Below are 18,449 nucleotides of genomic sequence, written 5' to 3' on the forward strand. Positions count from 1 at the left end.
CATGTATTATTATCGTGATAAATTACATCACAGCATGTCACAATATGCTTTTCTGAGCATATCACGGTTCTCGTGAGCACTTAGAAAACACCAACTGCATGTCTGGTAAAATAAGAGCATAACAAAGCGTAACTGGAGCTGTTTAATTGGATTTAGCGCAGCACAGTGTGCGAAACGAGGTGATAGGTTTCGTAGATTTTGGCAGCATTTTTTAAATGTGGCACCACTCCGTCTGTTCTAGCTTGTCAGATGTCAGAACAAAAATAAACACCATGACGTCACGTATCGTAAAAACCCTACCTGAAGTATCGTGATAGTGGATTTCGTCTTATCGCCCACCTCTAACATGAATTATGCTTAAGGTTTCAATGGGATGTTTAGTCCTGAGACCAAGTTTCAGTTTTAGAACTTACATAGCTCTAAACATATGGCACACGGACTTTTAGGGCTCGGGAAAAGATCATTAAACCTGAAAACACTGGAAGCGTGTAGCAGCAAAAGCCCTTACTGAAACTGCAGTAACGTATAAACTCATATAAAGTCACAAAAACTGTAAATACTTCAGATGAAGCCGGATACAACACGTCCCCACGTCATCACTGATCTCTGAATTTTCACTATACCGTTTCAAACATTCATCTTCTCAGTTTTTCATTCAAAACCTCATCTTTCTGAACTTTCTGAGCTCGGGGACTTACTTTAAACCTGGCCCAATATTCAACAAACGGCCATTAAACATTTGGACATTTTACAAAACACTTCCTGCAGAAGGACAGAAGCACCCCGGTTAGAAAAAGAGAGGTTCTGAATGTTATAAACATGTAATTACGGGTTGTATGTTTGTTTATTAACATCAAATAGCGCTGACAGAACTATTTGCGGTGCAAAGAGTTGGTTCTTCAAGGGTTCTATAGTAAAGGCAATGCTTATGTTTAGAGCCATGAGGTCTGTATAGAACCATTTCACGCTTACACGGTTTTCTGGATGGTGAAATGGTTCTTCAGACGGATGGAGAACGTGCTGTATGTTTTGTTTTGAAAACGGTTCCATTTAGCGCCAAAAAAGGGTTCTGCCGTTGTTATTACGTCGAGCTTGTAACAGTAGAAGAACCCTTTTTGGTGCCATATGGAGCCACATACAACACACTGTCCCAGTCCGAAGTCCGCAGAACCGTTTAAGCGCTGCCTTTGCTAAGGAACCCGCGAAGAACCGTCTTTTCGAGCGTAGATGACAGTTTCCACTGGAAGCGAACGAGTGCGGCGGCCAATCAGAGACCAAGGGAACCGTGACGTGCGGGGACGTTCTGGGCCAATCGTCTGGCTGGGTTTCGGCACGTGCCAGTTTTCGCGGCAAAAAAGATTTGGCGCGTAAAAAGCTGGAGCCGATCAGCTGAGACAAAAAAAAACAACAACAGCGAAAACGACAGCAGCAACAAAGAAGGTCATTTCGGGGAGCGGACGGCGACCGAGCGGCCAACCTGCGGGCAGAGCGGCTCTCAGAGCGACAGCTGGAGGCTTTATTTCGGAGACGAGCGGCTGGATGGCGGGATTATTGTGCTGCTGAACAGAGAAGCTTCCTGACTGAGTTTGTTTTGTTTTGTTTTGGTTTTTTTTTCGCTCGCGGGGCTGAAAGAGAAACTAACGGCCGCCAGAAGATGAAACTTTTCTTCTTTCCTTCACTCAGGCGTCCGTTCATTCTGCTCCTAATAGCGCCTTCCGAGGGAAAAGTTTGGTGGAAATGTGCCGAAGTTTGACTGAGTGTGAAACCTTTGGCCTGAGTGGGGCTCCTTTATCAGCTAGCCGTGCAGCTAAGCTAGGCTGCCTGGAGCTGCGGTGAGGGCCTAAAGCTGGAACAAGGCTCGCCCGGGCCGGTAATGCGGACAAGCCTTACTGGTCTGTTTATATTTCATAACTTCTAGGCTTCTGTGGCGCGTGTTTGGAGGAGTTTGCCTTCAGCCGCGGCTCTGTCCGCTGTGCGCTCAGCCGCTGTTTGCCCAAACAAAAGGCTGCTCTGGGTTATAAGTGCAGTTTTCAGGATTGCGATCCCGCTTTAACGTGTATAGCAGCGCACGACGGGCTCTTAGCCGCTTAGCGGATTCCCCCGCTGTCCTCTCGCAGGAAGCGCTGTAGTTCTGTGGTCTGGGCTGTTTGCGCTCCGTGACCCAGTTAGGTTAGCCAGGTTAGCTTGGGGAGCTCAGCTGGTCCAGTAACTTCACATGAATGAAGGAGCCCCGTGTCGGCGCGCTGGTCTCCTCCGGGACGTTTCTCTGTTAAGCGCTGTTAGCTGCTCCCGTCTCAGTGGTTTGCCCGTGTGAGAATGGCCGAGGACGGCGTTCTCACTTCCTTCAGCGCGTTTTCGCCCGCAGCAGCTCGGCGAAGCCTCGTCTGAGCGAGTTGGACAGAAACACCCCGCGCTTATCAACACGCAGCCCCCCTTTAATGCCAGCATGGCAGAGACCTTCATATCGGGCCACACGTCCGAGGACCTGCTGGCCGACTTCGAGTCGCTGCTGAACAGCGGCAGCATCGACCTGAGCGCCGAGCACCAGATTGTGATCATCTCCACCCCCAGCAGTGTGGACCTCCACCCTGCCGCGGCCCACCCTGCCGGCGGGGACATCCTGCTGTTCGCCACGCCGAGCACCACCCCTGCCCCCGTGCAGGAGACCCGCAGACCCGCGCTGGGACGACCACCGGTACAGCTCAACAACTGCTCAGTGACTATAGAATCATTAATGCTGTTTTACATTATTATTATTAGTACTAGTGTTATTATTAGTATTAGTCTTATTATTGTAGTATTAGTGTTAATATTAGCACAACTGCTACTACTAGTGCTGTTATTACTAGCACTGCAACTGCTAATATTAGTAATAATAATGCTGCTATTAATTTTACTAAAACTACAACTACTACTAATGCTGTCATTACTACTACCACTAGTGCTGTTATTACTACTACCACTAGTGCTGTTATTACTACTACCACTAGTGCTGTTATTACTAGTAATACAGCACTTGCTTCTAATAATAATACTGTTATTACTAGTTTTAAAAGTGCTACTACTAGTGCTGTTAGTACCAGTACTATAACTGCTTCTGCTATAACTAGTGCTGTTATTACTCGTACTATGACACCTGCTACTGGTACTAATGCTGTTATTGCTGTTACAACTGCCTCTACTACTACTAAAACTGTTTTTAGTACTAGAACTGCTGCTACTACTATTAGTACTGTAATAAAATATTGTAATATGCTTCTTCTACTACCATTAGTGCTATTACTAGTACTAAATATGCTTCTTCTTCTACCATTAGTGCTATTACTAGTACTAAATATGCTGCTTCTACTACCATTAGTGCTATTACTAGTACTAAATATGCTTCTTCTACTACCATTAGTGCTATTACTAGTACTAAATATGCTTCTTCTACTACCATTAGTGCTATTACTAGTACTAAATATGCTTCTTCTTCTACCATTAGTGCTATTACTAGTACTAAATATGCTTCTTCTTCTACCATTAGTGCTATTACTAGTACTAAATATGCTGCTTCTACTACCATTAGTGCTATTACTAGTACTAAATATGCTGCTTCTACTACCATTAGTGCTATTACTAGTACTAAATATGCTTCTTCTTCTACCATTAGTGCTATTACTAGTACTAAATATGCTTCTTCTTCTACCATTAGTGCTATTACTAGTACTAAATATGCTTCTTCTTCTACCATTAGTGCTATTACTAGTACTAAATATGCTGCTTCTACTACCATTAGCGCTATTACTAGTACTAAACATGTTTCTATTACTAGCAGTTTTAGTACTAGTAATAGTAGCACTGGTATTAGAAGTAGCAGTTGTAGTAAAAGTTCAGAGAAGGCACAGGTGGTGAAAACTGACTATCAGCAGAGTTCTCCAGTGTAAGAGTGGACACTGAGGGTCATATATAATCCTCCAGTTATGTATTACATGTTGTAGCACTATGTATGGTATTATAGCGGTAATGACTACTACTACCAATAGTACCTTCACTTTTACTCCAGGTGAAGAGGAAGTTGGATTTAGACAGCGATCACCAGTACCTGAGCAGTAACGGACCACCCTCCCAAACTCCAGCCCCCCCAGCCACACCTGCTCCCAGAGGTAAGCATATCTTTCTGCAGCAAACTAGACCTCATAAGGAATCATTTGGCTGGTGGATCATTCTCAGCACTGCAGTAACACTGACGTGGTGGGGGTCTGTTAGCGTGTGTTGCGCTGGTCTGAGTGGATTAGACACATTTCAGAATTGGACACATAAACACAAACCACAGACTCTAAAAGTAATGACAACTTCAGACGGTTTACAGAGCTGCTCTACACTTTTACCATAGCAGCAGTTTGGTAGTAATGCTGTAATATCAGTGTCACAGGCTTAATTCATTAAGAAATTAATTAATTTGATCTCTTTTTCTCTCTTCTCCCTAAACTGACCACAGAGAAGTCTCGCTATGACACGTCACTCAATCTCACCACCAAGCGCTTTCTGGACCTGCTGGCCCAGTCTTCTGACGGGGTGGTGGACCTGAACTGGGCTTCGCAAGTACTGGAAGTCCAGAAACGTCGTATCTATGACATCACTAACGTCCTGGAGGGCATCCACCTGATCTCCAAGAAGTCAAAGAACCACATTCAGTGGCTGTGAGTGACGTCCGTCTGCATTCTCAGCGGTTCTGTTCAGTCATGGCTCTTTACCAGCTGCGTTATAAAACCGGTGTGGTTCAGTTTGATTGTACTGGTTTAGTATAATTCAGGTCTCCATTCAGTTCTAGCTTCACCTCAGTTTAGTATGGTTCGATTATTATGGTGCACTTCTGAATTATCTTTAAAAATATCCAGGAATCTGGGGCCAAACGTGGTTCTTCAGCCTTCAGCCTCACAAAATATCACTCCACTTCTTTGAAAACAAAAAGTTCTTCTTCCTTTTTACTGACTGAGTTTTTTTACCCGCAAAAACACCCTGAGGGGATTAAATAGGTTTGCTTACAATTTGACTTTTGCCCAAAGCAGACAAAGCAGTGTAGCTCAGAGATCAGAGTAAGATCACTTAAAAATAGGAATGTAACAATTTACAGAATTCATCACTCGCTTTACAGCAATACAGGGACCTTTTGATATCATACGTTTTATAATAAGGCAAAAATAAGGAGTGGTGAAGAAAGTTGTTGTTGATATGTTAATGTTTCAGTCGTCAGCTTATTAAAGCGTTCAGTACACTTATACACAAGGAAAGAGGAAGAGAAAAAGGCAAAGAAGAGGAGAAAAAAAGGAACAGCAAAGAAAATAAAGGGAAAGGGAATAAAGCGAAAAGAAAGAAAGCAGTCAAGAGAAAATTCTAAGAAAAAAAAAGGAGGAAAAAGATGGAGAATCAATTTTAAAAAGTTATTAAAATAGATTGCACACAACCCACCCCATGTATTAACCGCATTACAAGAAGAAACAGAAAGAAAATGAAAGAAGGCACCAGTAAAAGAAATGAAGAAAGAAGAGGAGGAGTTTCAAAGCTTGAAATGCCGCCCTGGTGTGTCTTTGTTTCAAAGCCATTTTTCTCTGTTCTCGTTTCAGTGGGAACCGTATTGACGGCGCGTCGGTGGCGCGGAATCAGGAGCTGCAGAGGGAAGTGTCTGAACTGTCTGAGGCTGAAGATAAACTGGATGAACTCATCAGCAAGTGCAACCTGCAGCTCAGGCTCCTCACTGAGGACTCCAACAACAAGAAATATCCTTTCTGGATGTGAGTGCGTGTTTGTGTGGGGTGGTTGAGAAGCCCGTAAAGTCTCGAAGTCTCTTTGTGCGCTATTGTCTTTAACACAAAGCCACGCTGGGCTACGTGAGGTGTCAGGACCTGCGGAACACGGTGGACCCTCCGGATCAAATCGTCATGGTGATCAGGGCCCCTCCGGAGACGCAGATGACCGTCTCAGAGCCCAGTCAGGTATTTAGAAAGCACTTTTAGTTTGTAATAATTCTAATACTTGAGTTTGCTCGTTATGTTGGTATTGGCCTCCTTAGTGAGGATCCAGAAACCTTTTATGAACCATTTAGACGCCATCAGAATCAGAGTTAAAGGCATTTATCACTTCAAACTAAACATTTTATTAAAAACAGGAGAATTTACTGAACAGTGGACGTCAAATTATGCTGTAAAAAGATCATGTGAACGCAGCCACACTCCCCCCTACAATTTCACAGCATTGCTCCTTTTGTTTGAAAGACTAAAGAAGAGAAAAGAAAGAAAGAAATGTTCGAGGCAGTGCTAAGTTAGAGCAAACAACACGAACACAAAGAGAAGTGGGTGTTAAAGCTGCGCTGTAAGATTTGGACATTTGGAGATGTGTCATTACATGCAACATACAAAAGACCATTTTGTAACTTGGGTTGTGCCAGAGCCGTTTTAAGGGGGGCCTGGCCTCTTCCTATTTCCCTCGTTATGTCAAAAACAGGACTGCCTGGTACTCAGTGAAAGCAGGTACCCAATGAAAGAGCAAAAATGGCTAAAAATGAAAACTTAAAATAGTTTTTAATCACTTGCCCTGTGCTGTGCTGCTCTGTGGTCACAATGTATGTGTGTGTGTGTGTGTGTGTGTGTGTGTGTGTGTGTGTGTGTGTGTGTGTATATATATATTTATATTTATATATCTCTCCATTTTTGTTGTTTTTCAGTTTTTTTACATAATTTGAAAGTACCCATTTTCCTATACATTGTGTGTACATTTCATGATGAAAGGACCAACAAAAATGACCCAGAATTCCTTGGAAAAAAGATTTGGCTCCACTGACTCCGTTTTTTTCCTTCTTATATACACACAAAGCAACAGCCTACCAGCACCTTTACAATCCTCCCGGATGCCACAGCAACAACCTAGCAACACCTGAACAACCATCTTCGATAACATGGCAACTGCTTGGGACCTAAACAGCTACAGCGTCTGTAGCAGTAATACATAAAGACGTTTTAAATGATCCAAAAACCTCTTGTGAAATCTTACAGCTGCAGCAGTTCATACACACATTATAGCTTGTTTTTTTTTGTTCTCGTAAGTGAAGCTGCGCCTTCTTTTAACAAAAATCCTTACATAATGTTTTTCTTTGTCTGCCGTTTTAACAGTTGAATGGCATCGAGTTATATAAGCTGAGCGTCCTCTGTCACTCAATTAGCTGCCACAAAACTGAGTCATAAACAGAGATAATAGGCTAACTAATTGCTTTAGCTCATTTCTATAACATAAAAATTAGTATGAAACCCTGAAACTGCTTCCCCAGTGAGGTTTATGGTCACCCGTTTGAAGATTGCGATAAAAATTGAACTTAAATGTTGAATTTAAAGTTGAACCATTGGGATAGTGATGTGGTATAAACTTGGTTTTCCATTCATTAAACCAGCTAAACTATTATTACAAATAAAAACGGCAATATTTCGATTGAAAAACATACTTCAAGTCATGAAATGTAAATGTTATTGTTTTAAAGGATAGCACTGAGAATGAGCCTGTAAAGTGCTGTTTGGACCTATATTAGTTCTGTATCTTGCCTGGCTCTGCCCTGGTGCGTTATAAGCCTGCTTACTCAATCTGTATCGATTGTGCTGATCCTTTATTGCTTCCTTGGGTCCGCAGGGCTATCAGATCTCGCTGAAAAGCGCCAATGGCCCCATCGATGTCTTCCTGTGTCCAGAAGACAGCTCTGGGGTTTGTAGTCCTGTAACAGATTGTAGTCCTGCCAAGTCGTCCAGTCACAGCCCTCTTCAGACTACCTCAACCGGACAGGAAGCAGCGTCAACTCCATCGACTCTTCCAAGTGCCTCGCCGCTTCCTCTGGGTAACGAGTCTGGTGAGTGGATTACAGCGGCATAATCTGCCTTCGCAAAAAGAGCTTAAACAACGTGACTTTCGCTTTAGGCCACGTTTACACTGTAAGCTTTATTGCTCAGTTCCAGGTGTTTGTGTTTGTAAGTGACCCGTGTCATTAGTGGGACTGGGAGGATCTGCATGAGCACATTTTATCAGCCACTGCCCACACCGGTAATGACCACAGGCATGTGCACATGCACAGTGAAGCATCAAGACGGGGACGAAATATTGTCAAAGTGACAACTTGTTAACTCTCTCATCACAATTTTACTTATTTGTTTAATTTTTTTGGCCAACCCCGTATTTCAGTCCTGGCCAACAGCCAGGTGGGACGTATCCACAGAAACCAGCCATACATAAAACACTAAGTTGCACCATTAACAACCTAAACACATCATTCAGTTAAGCAAGAACAAGGATCTAAACTTTAGGACATCCGTGATTCCATGTAGGGGTTGCCTTGCTGGTTTTTGTGGATGATCGTTTCAGGTAGAAAATATTGTTCATCATTAAATTTGAACACAGTGCAGAAGAGAGCTGGAGTTCTCAAATTATGCAAATAATTAAAAAAACGACAAAAGCAGGGATACAAGATATTTGTGTGACAGCAACAATATAAATATATGCACATCTGTAATGTTTTTGTGTATTTTATTACTTTTCTACGTCATTTGAGCACAGCAGCTACTCTTTACATGGCAAATTCACAGTGAGTGACCCACAGTGCCACAGTGTCACTCTACTCAACGCTCCGATGGAAAATCTCAGTTTGCATGCTCACTACAAGTAATCAGATCCAAAGTGACATGCATGCATGGAGAACCACTTAGTGTAGACGTTACCATGACAACAAGCATCACGTGAGTCCAGTCAGAGTGAGATGAGCAGCAGTGAGCAGTGCTTCTGTTTTTTAACTGCTTTAAAATGATGTCAGGCTCAGGAAAACGTCCTTCACGTGTCCTTTATTAAAGAAGGCCGAGAGGAAGACGTCGTGTTCTGAGACGCATGAGCTGGACGTCCGTCCCACCGCCGTCTTTTAAAGATCGGAGCATAAACTTTGTTCCAGTTTCCAGACCAGTTTCTTCTCCCACCATGATGAACGTTATAATCTTTGGCTAAGACGTGACGAACATGTGCAGAACGTACTTAAACTTTCCGACTGGGAATGTAATCGGATTCAGGTGTTTACATGGTTATTATTCTTCTATTTAACAGATTGTTTACAGGATTACCCACCTCGTTCAATCGGATAGAAACTGTATCCCACATGGCCTCCATCTGGCTAGTCTACTCTACATGTAAACATTGTTAGTCACTCATATCTATCATACTATGTCAGGGTGTTTTCCTGAGTATATCATGGATATCATCAGTATTTCTAAAACACTGCGCAACTGAACGTAGCATGAGTCGTCCTCATTAATGTTTGAAAATGTTTTGAAAGTATGTTGATGTATTTTTGCCAATGTATCCGTGTTCGTCAACAAAAACACCGCCCATAACCTCAAAGGACTTTCTCTGCTTCTTTCACATACACATGCACTAACTCTTGTTCTTGTTCCCTGACTTTCCCTCAGAGTCGTTCCTGGACACGTTTTCTGATATTTGTGAGATGCCTGATTTCGATCTCCCTGTGCTGGGCTCGTCGGACTTCCTGCTGGAGCGCCCCGTCTCCAGCGGTGCGGTCGGGGAAGCTTTCGGCCTGCCGATAGACAGCTTCATCAGCTTATCTCCGCCCCACAGCCCCGACTACCACTTCGGGTTAGAGGAGCACGAGGGCATCAGCGAACTGTTTGACTGCGACTTCACTGACCTGGGCCCGCTGGAATTCTGAGAGAAGGAGCGAGAAGGGCCGAAAGAGAGAGATGGTGCAGATAAACTGTGGCTTTGTTGTGCGCTAGAGTGCACTTGCTCTCTTTACTTAAGCACTTGCGTCCTTGTGGATGCCTCAGGCGCTCTGTACAAGTAGGGCTGCACCATATAGATGAGATTCTGTATTGCGATTATATCACGATCATGATGTAACATGAGCAAAAGGATTTGCACTTGATTTATCACATGAATACATACCGTTCATCAATATACACACAGTAGATCATAGGGCGGAATGGTTTATCGTTTTTATGTCAAAATCACAATTTGAAAGTGCAGTTTTTCAAATTTTCATGAGCTGCAGTTTAAAAAAACCAAGACATCTGATATCATTCAGAGTTGTCTTAGCACGTTTTAAGTGCTTTGGACTTAACAATGGGAAAATGAATGCACTGGTCTTCTTGGGGGAAAAAGGCCTGGAGCTTAACTTAAAAATAAAAATAATCGCGTTTGAATTGAATTGCAGGATTAATCGGAAACATCATAATGAGATGTTCCATAAGACGTCCAGCCCTTATAACTTGCTCGGCACTGTGATTCGTCAGGGTGCTGACATCACACAGCTTATTTGTGTCCTGCAGCCTTCTGCACCTTCAATACCGCGATTGCTTTTAAGTTCTATATCATGCAGCCCTGTTTACAAGCCACGCGCAGTGCCTCTCTCTCCGTGAAGAGAAACAAGTGCGGCGGCTTTAACGCACCTGCTTCATCATGTTATAAGGGCTACTGCCATAAACACGTTTTATCAGCACTTGGGTCGTCTTAAAGCTCCAGTTTCTTTAGAAGCTTTAGATGGCCGCTTAATTTATTTATAGAAAACTATAATCTCTTTTTTTTTTCTCTCTCTCTTTTTAAATTGTTGGAATTTTAATGTGGGTGTAAAGTCGAGGGATTTTGTGCTACGTTGTATATTTGAATCGTAACTGACGAGGTCTGGTGGGATTGTGCGCTCAGGAGAGTAGAGAATACAGAGTAGACCACTTGTACGTTCAGGAATTCAGGAGGGTGGTTTGTGTTTAGATCTGCGTTCGTGTGTGTACAGCATGTCTGTGGGGGGCCTTGGTTGGGTGTTCATAACGCTGGATAATCAGTTGTAGTCCTTTTTTTTAATGCTGCAGCAAAAAGAACTACAAGTTCCAGGTTATCGCTGGCAAGGTTAGCGGATGTCTTTACATGGTCACCGTCACATTTCTCCACGCCCAGTATTCACTGAGGGAACGTGTGGTTGTTTTTTTATTTTTCCTTTTTCTTTCCCTTTTTTTTAAACGTCTGCAATCTTTCAGGCTACAAACTCTGCACACTGGAAGGTCTGATCTCCAGTTTGCCATCATCACAATGTTCTGTCTTGCTTTTTTTTAGAAATGACGGACGTGTTGGTTCTGGGTTTTGTGGTTTTTGGCTTGTCTGCGTTTTTCGTTTTTATGGCCAGCGTGCTGTCGAAGTTAGCGCTCTACTAATATATTGCACCATACAAACTGATGTGGGTGGTCATAACCCCCCCCCCCCCCCACTTTAATCTCTCACAAATACCGTTTTGAATTATAATTCAAAACCTTGTTTGTTTTGTACAGTCTTGGAAAAAAAGAATTTTATTATTGCTTTATATTTATTGGATTGTTTCTGTTTGTTTTCGGGTACCGCAGTTGTTTCGACAGGAGCTCTTTTTCAAGAATGTCTCACGTTTGAGACCAGAAAGGCGATTTTTGTGTTCGGACTGTTTTTCCTAGTTTCTTTTCACAAGCTGAATAGGTTCAAGTGTAATTATATGTGCTAGATCTTATATATCTCCTCTACGCCAAACTAATCGTACCTCCGGCTTCTCTGAAGACGTTGTAGAAAGCTACTATTCTCCTGGTTTATATACACAAATGGATTTTTAGGTTTGCGACAACCAACAAGGCCTGTTGGCTCATGCGTTCATTGAACAGATCAAGGGTCATTTCTACAAAATCGGACATTTTCAGTGTCCAGTTCCAAAACAAACAGTGGCTTTAAAAGCAAAAACACACTTGTAACCAGTTTTGATGCTTCACGGCTGGTTTCACAGACGTGGATGAAGCCTAGTCTAGTCTAAACTCCATTGCGAACGGTGACTTGCCATTGAAAGTTCTAGTATTAGGCTTAAGCTGGGTCTGTGAGGATAGCCCTTAGTCTCCAGCTCCTTGTAGACACGTAAATTATGTTGTCCAGTAGAGATTCTGAGCTACGTTAGAATTTGTAATAAGCTATTTACTTCGTACGCGAGTATGAAGTGACCGTGTGCGAGGGACCCGCCTGTATGTAAATTAGTCTGGGCCCTGAACCCCTGAATTGTTCTTTTGGAAGGCAGCTTATGAACAGTTGTGTGCAAAAGTTTGGGCGCCCCAGGCCAAACGACATGCTTTGCTGAAGTGAAGACGCTTAAAAATGACACGTTTCTGCAAATTGTACTGCACAGTTTCTGTGTGCTGAGTTCAACATATTGGACGAGTCTCGTACGGGTCACGTTTTACCCTTTATTTTTTCCCAATATGCTCAGTCAGCACATAAACAGTTTAGTTGTATATTAAAATGTGCTCCCCGTAGTAGTTTGGCCGGAGGCGCCCAAACTTTTGCCTACACCTGGATGTATTTGTGTGCGTGTGCTTGAGTGAGAGTGACTGTTGTATTTGGGTTAATATAGCTGTACTATAGAAATGGACAATGTAAAATTTGCTAAGTGGAAAAAATTGAATTGGGGTTTGTTTGTGTGAAGCTATATGGAATTTTTTCTTTTTCTTTTTCTTTTTTTTTTTTTTTTTTTTTTTTTTTTTTTGGGAGGTTTTGCTGGTTAAACTGTCTTCTGGATAATTTTACCTTGTTGGTCGGGATGAAAAGGGCAGATTTAAAAAAAATTCAGCGTCAATTCAGTTGTTACGCCATTCACCGTGGTTTGATGTGAAATAGTTCATTGTAGACAAACTTACCGACAGTGGTGCTGATGGGAACCAGGGGTCATAATGTCTACAACACAAATATAGCCATTTTATTTACCTTCCAAAGTGACCAGTGAACCTATATGCATCTTGAGTTATATATGTTGTCGTTGTTGAACCAAAAGTGTTGTCTTTGATATCTTCAGGTAATTTTCAAACTTTTAGATCAATTTATTGTGACATTTTAACACAACGCAAAGGGTAACTGAGGTTTTCTAGTTAGGAAAAAAAGAAAAATAGAAGAGAAAAATTGGAAAACAAAAATAATGTTCTTGCGCAACAATGTTACTTTGGGGCAAATTTTAAAAATGTTTTTTTTTAAATGGAAGTAATTTTTTCTTACAATGCCCTGCATGTTTTTACATTTACGGCATTTGGCTGTCGCTCTTCTCCAGAGCGACTTATAATTTGATTATTTTTATGCAGGTAGGCGAAGGCGGTGTTAGGAGTCTTGCCCAAGGACCCTTATTGGGATAGCTTAAGGTGGGGATTGAACCCCAGTCTACAACATAGAAGGCAGAGATGTTACCCACTGCACTAACCAACCACCCCTTTTTCTGCCATGAATTGCTTAAAATACATTTTACTCCATCTCAAAATGATCTCAGACATCGGGCAGTGTTTCATTGTTATAACTTTCTGTGAAGGAAGTTTTAGAGGCATTGAACACTTAGACGTCTGGTTCCTATCACCACCACAGTGAACTATTCTGACTCGGTCAGTTTCTCTAGAGCAGAGCATTTCACAACAAACCACTCTGGAAAAAATGTATTTACATTATATTTACATTTCATTTCATTACGCAGGGATTTGGTGAAATCAGTGGAGTTGCCCTTTAAGTGTCGGGACTTTTCCGTCTTCTCATTGGTTGATTTAAGTTTGCTGCATGTGTTGTTGAATGAATGTTCATTGATCATGAAATTACAGCCTTAAATGCACCGTTTCACTCAGAACTCAAACAATAAAAGGCTTCAGGTTTGAATATTCAGTGTTCGGCATTCACATGATCTGCTCTGCTGAACGGTGTTGTGGATAAACCAAATGCCTTTTTTCTGTGCAATTTACAGCTTGGATATGAAACCCAAGCACCAAGCATTTGATTCATGTTTATTCACTGCCTGTTAGAAACTCCTACATGTTTCTGTTTTGCAACATCACAAATAAATCAGTTGTCTCCCCCATTGCTTGGCTCTGTAGTGTTTTGCACATGGATGGTGACACAGTGTGAAAAGTATGATGAACTTTCTGCTTACATTACGTTAGAGGTGGGTATTATGACGACCGTCATAGGTTACCCCACAGTTTTGTGTGTAAAAGCTCTGATTAACCGCCTTTAATGTTGTGTGAACGGCTCTGTATCTCATCCTTAAACCTTTGCTAGGACGTGGGGAGAAAAGTGGAGATTTTTAGCAAATGAAGAATCGGCTTCAGTGCATGAAATCAAGCGCCAGCCTACTAGCACCTCATTTACATATCATTTACATGCAGCCCACCCCAATTAATGCATTCAGTTGGGAGCAAACACAACTCCTGTCTCATAATTATGACTTACTATTAAGACTATTAATAATGACTTACTATCTCATAAATATGACTTAGTATCTCATGATTTACTTTCTCATTATGAGAAATTATTCATTATGACAATTGTGAGATACCAAGTCATAATGTAATATAATGTAACATAATATTACATTAATATAGTAATTGTTATATGTTATATGTAAATGCACTATTTTGTAATAATGAGATCATGACTTAGTATCTCATAATTATGACTTACTATCTCATAGTATCTCATGATTTACTTTCTCATTATGACTTACTATTTCATAATTATGACATAATTATGAGATACCAAGTCATAATGTAATATAATGTAATAATGTAATATAATATTACATTAATATAGTAATTGTGTTATAGTATATCTAATATAATAACAATGTAATAATTATGACTTGCTATTTTATAGTAATGAGATCCTGTCAAATTATGACTTGGTATATCATAATTATGATTTACTTTCTCATAATTATGACTTACTATTTCATAATAATGAGATACTGTCTCATAATTATGTCTTAGTATCTCAATAATGAGGTCGTGTATCATGACTACGTATCTCATAATTATGAATTGCTATCTCATAAAAAAATCCTGCCTCATAATCTGACTTAGAATCTCATAATTATGGTTTATTTTCTCAGACACTGTGTCAAAATATGATGAGAGGACCAATAGAAATGGTTCAAAATGACTCAAAATTCAAACTTGAACTGACAGTTAATCGCAGTTCATTACAGAGACAGAAAGACTAGTACGTAATACTGGACTGAGCGCGGAGTAATACTGGACTGAGCGCAGAGTAATACTGGACTGAGCGCGGAGTAATACTGGAGTAATACTGGACTGAGCGCGGAGTAATACTGGAGTAATACCGGACTGAGTGCGGAGTAATACTGGACTGAGCGCAGAGTAATACTGGACTGAGCGCGGAGTAATACTGGAGTAATACTGGACTGAGTGCGGAGTAATACTGGAGTAATACTGGACTGAGTGCGGAGTAATACTGGACTGAGCGCGGAGTAATACTGGAGTAATACTGGACTGAGTGCGGAGTAATACTGGACTGAGCGCGGAGTAATACTGGAGTAATACCGGACTGAGTGCGGAGTAATACTGGACTGAGCGCGGAGTAATACTGGACTGAGTGCGGAGTAATACTGGAGTAATACTGGACTGAGCGCGGAGTAATACTGGAGTAATACTGGACTGAGTGCGGAGTAATACTGGAGTAATACTGGACTGAGCGCAGAGTAATACTGGACTGAGCGCGGAGTAATACTGGACTGAGCGCGGAGTAATACTGGACTGAGCGCAGAGTAATACTGGAGTAATACTGGACTGAGTGCGGAGTAATACTGGAGTAATACTGGACTGAGCGCGGAGTAATACTGGACTGAGCGTGGAGTAATACTGGAGTAATACTGGACTGAGCGCGGAGTAATACTGGAGTAATACTGGACTGAGTGCGGAGTAATACTGGACGGAACGCGGAGTAATACGGGACCGAGCGCGGAGTATTACTGGACTGAGCGCGGAGTAATACTGGACTGAGTGGGGAGTAATACTGGACTGAGTGCGGAGTAATACTGGACTGAGTGCGGAGTAGTACTGGACTGAGCGCGGAGTAATACTGGACTGAGTGCGGAGTAATACTGGACTGAGTGCGGAGTAGTACTGGACTGAGCGCGGAGTAATACTGGACTGAGTGCGGAGTAATACTGGACTGAGTGCGGAGTAATACTGGACTGAGCGCGGAGTAATACTGGACTGAGTGTGGAGTAATACTGGACTGAGCGCGGAGTAATACTGGAGTAATACTGGACTGAGTGCGGAGTAATACTGGACTGAGCGCGGAGTAGTACTGGACTGAGTGCGGAGTAATGCTGGACTGAGTGCGGAGTAATACTGGACTGAGTGCGGAGTAATACTGGACTGAGTGCGGAGTAGTACTGTACTGAGTGTGGAGTAATGCTGGACTGAGTGCGGAGTAATACTGGACTGAGTGCGGAGTAATACTGGACTGAGTGCGGAGTAGTACTGTACTGAGTGCGGAGTAATACTGTACTGAGTGCGGAGTAATACTGTACTGAGTGTGGAGTAATGCTGGACTGAGCGCGGAGTAATACTGGACTGAGTGTGGAGTAATGCTGGACTGAGTGCGGAGTAATGCTGGACTGAGTGCGGAGTAGTACTGGACTGAGTGCAGAGTAGTACTGGACTGAGTGCGGAGTAGTACTGGACTGAGTGCAGAGTAGTACTGGACTGAGTGCGGAGTAATACTGGACTGAGTGCAGAGTAGTACTGTACTGAGTGTGGAGTAATGCTGGACTGAGTGCGGAGTAGTACTGTACTGAGTGCGGAGTAATACTGGACTGAGCGCGGAGTAGTACTGGACTGAGCGCGGAGTAATACTGGACTGAGTGCGGAGTAGTACTGTACTGAGTGTGGAGTAATGCTGGACTGAGTGCGGAGTAATGCTGGACTGAGTGCGGAGTAGTACTGGACTGAGTGCAGAGTAGTACTGGACTGAGTGCGGAGTAGTACTGGACTGAGTGCGGAGTAGTACTGGACTGAGTGCAGAGTAGTACTGGACTGAGTGCGGAGTAATACTGGACTGAGTGCAGAGTAGTACTGGAGTAATACTGGACTGAGTGCGGAGTAATACTGGACTGAGTGCGGAGTAATGCTGGACTGAGTGCGGAGTAGTACTGGACTGAGTGCAGAGTAGTACTGGACTGAGTGCGGAGTAGTACTGGACTGAGTGCAGAGTAGTACTGGACTGAGTGCGGAGTAGTACTGGACTGAGTGCAGAGTAGTACTGGACTGAGTGCGGAGTAGTACTGGACTGAGTGCAGAGTAGTACTGGACTGAGTGCGGAGTAATACTGGACTGAGTGCGGAGTAGTACTGGACTGAGTGCAGAGTAGTACTGGACTGAGTGCGGAGTAGTACTGGACTGAGTGCAGAGTAGTACTGGACTGAGTGCGGAGTAATACTGGACTGAGTGCAGAGTAGTACTGTACTGAGTGTGGAGTAATGCTGGACTGAGTGCGGAGTAGTACTGTACTGAGTGCGGAGTAATACTGGACTGAGCGCGGAGTAGTACTGGACTGAGCGCGGAGTAATACTGGACTGAGTGCGGAGTAGTACTGTACTGAGTGCAGAGTAATGCTGGACTGAGTGCGGAGTAATGCTGGACTGAGTGCGGAGTAATGCTGGACTGAGTGCGGAGTAGTACTGGACTGAGTGCAGAGTAGTACTGGACTGAGTGCGGAGTAGTACTGGACTGAGTGCGGAGTAGTACTGGACTGAGTGCAGAGTAGTACTGGACTGAGTGCGGAGTAATACTGGACTGAGTGCAGAGTAGTACTGGAGTAATACTGGACTGAGTGCGGAGTAATACTGGACTGAGTGCGGAGTAATGCTGGACTGAGTGCGGAGTAGTACTGGACTGAGTGCAGAGTAGTACTGGACTGAGTGCGGAGTAGTACTGGACTGAGTGCAGAGTAGTACTGGACTGAGTGCGGAGTAGTACTGGACTGAGTGCAGAGTAGTACTGGACTGAGTGCGGAGTAGTACTGGACTGAGTGCAGAGTAGTACTGGACTGAGTGCGGAGTAATACTGGACTGAGTGCAGAGTAGTACTGGACTGAGTGCGGAGTAATACTGGACTGACTCCTCTTGCACTCAGAGTAGAACAGCTCCAGTAGAAGCCCTCGCTGAATCACCTGGCCTTCTGCTTCTGCTAGGAGCAGTTCATTCCTTTAATACTAGCTGCACAGTTCAGTCGTAAAAACAGGCTGAAGCTGAAAACAACAGCCTCCCTGTCCGAGACCAGAGCTGAAGCGCGTCTATCAGAGAACCGTGGCGTTACGAGGTTTTCACTCCCTTTTCACTCTCGTTTCTCTGTCACTTTCTTTCTCTTTGAGAGACAGAAAGAAATATTTCTGTTTCTTACTGTCTCTCAAAATCTGTTTTCCTCTTCTTTCTCTATTTTTTCTTCTTTTCTTTCTATATCTTGTCCACTCTCTGTCTTTCTCTCGCTTTCTCTCTCTCTCTCACTCATTCTCTCTCACTCATTCTCTCTTTCTCTCTCTCTCTCACACACACTCATTCCCTCTCTGTCTCCCCCCCCGTCTCTCTCTTTTTCTTTCTCTCCTCCCAC

General features: G+C 43.0%; 1 protein-coding gene across 1 annotated transcript; it reads left to right on the forward strand.

The window, feature by feature from the left end:
* The first annotated feature begins 1,147 nt into the window (after nucleotides 1-1,147).
* On the forward strand, nucleotides 1,148-10,068 carry e2f1 (E2F transcription factor 1). The gene is made up of 7 exons (XM_017723014.2): nucleotides 1,148-2,695; nucleotides 4,046-4,145; nucleotides 4,481-4,682; nucleotides 5,607-5,759; nucleotides 5,861-5,975; nucleotides 7,657-7,870; nucleotides 9,468-10,068. The coding sequence occupies exons 1-7, from the start codon at nucleotides 2,447-2,449 to the stop codon at nucleotides 9,722-9,724; spliced, it is 1,290 nt and encodes a 429-aa protein (XP_017578503.1). The 5' UTR covers nucleotides 1,148-2,446; the 3' UTR covers nucleotides 9,725-10,068.
* The last annotated feature ends 8,381 nt before the right edge of the window (nucleotides 10,069-18,449 follow it).

Source organism: Pygocentrus nattereri, chromosome 9, assembly GCF_015220715.1.
Source record: "Pygocentrus nattereri isolate fPygNat1 chromosome 9, fPygNat1.pri, whole genome shotgun sequence".
Taxonomy (NCBI): domain Eukaryota; kingdom Metazoa; phylum Chordata; class Actinopteri; order Characiformes; family Serrasalmidae; genus Pygocentrus; species Pygocentrus nattereri.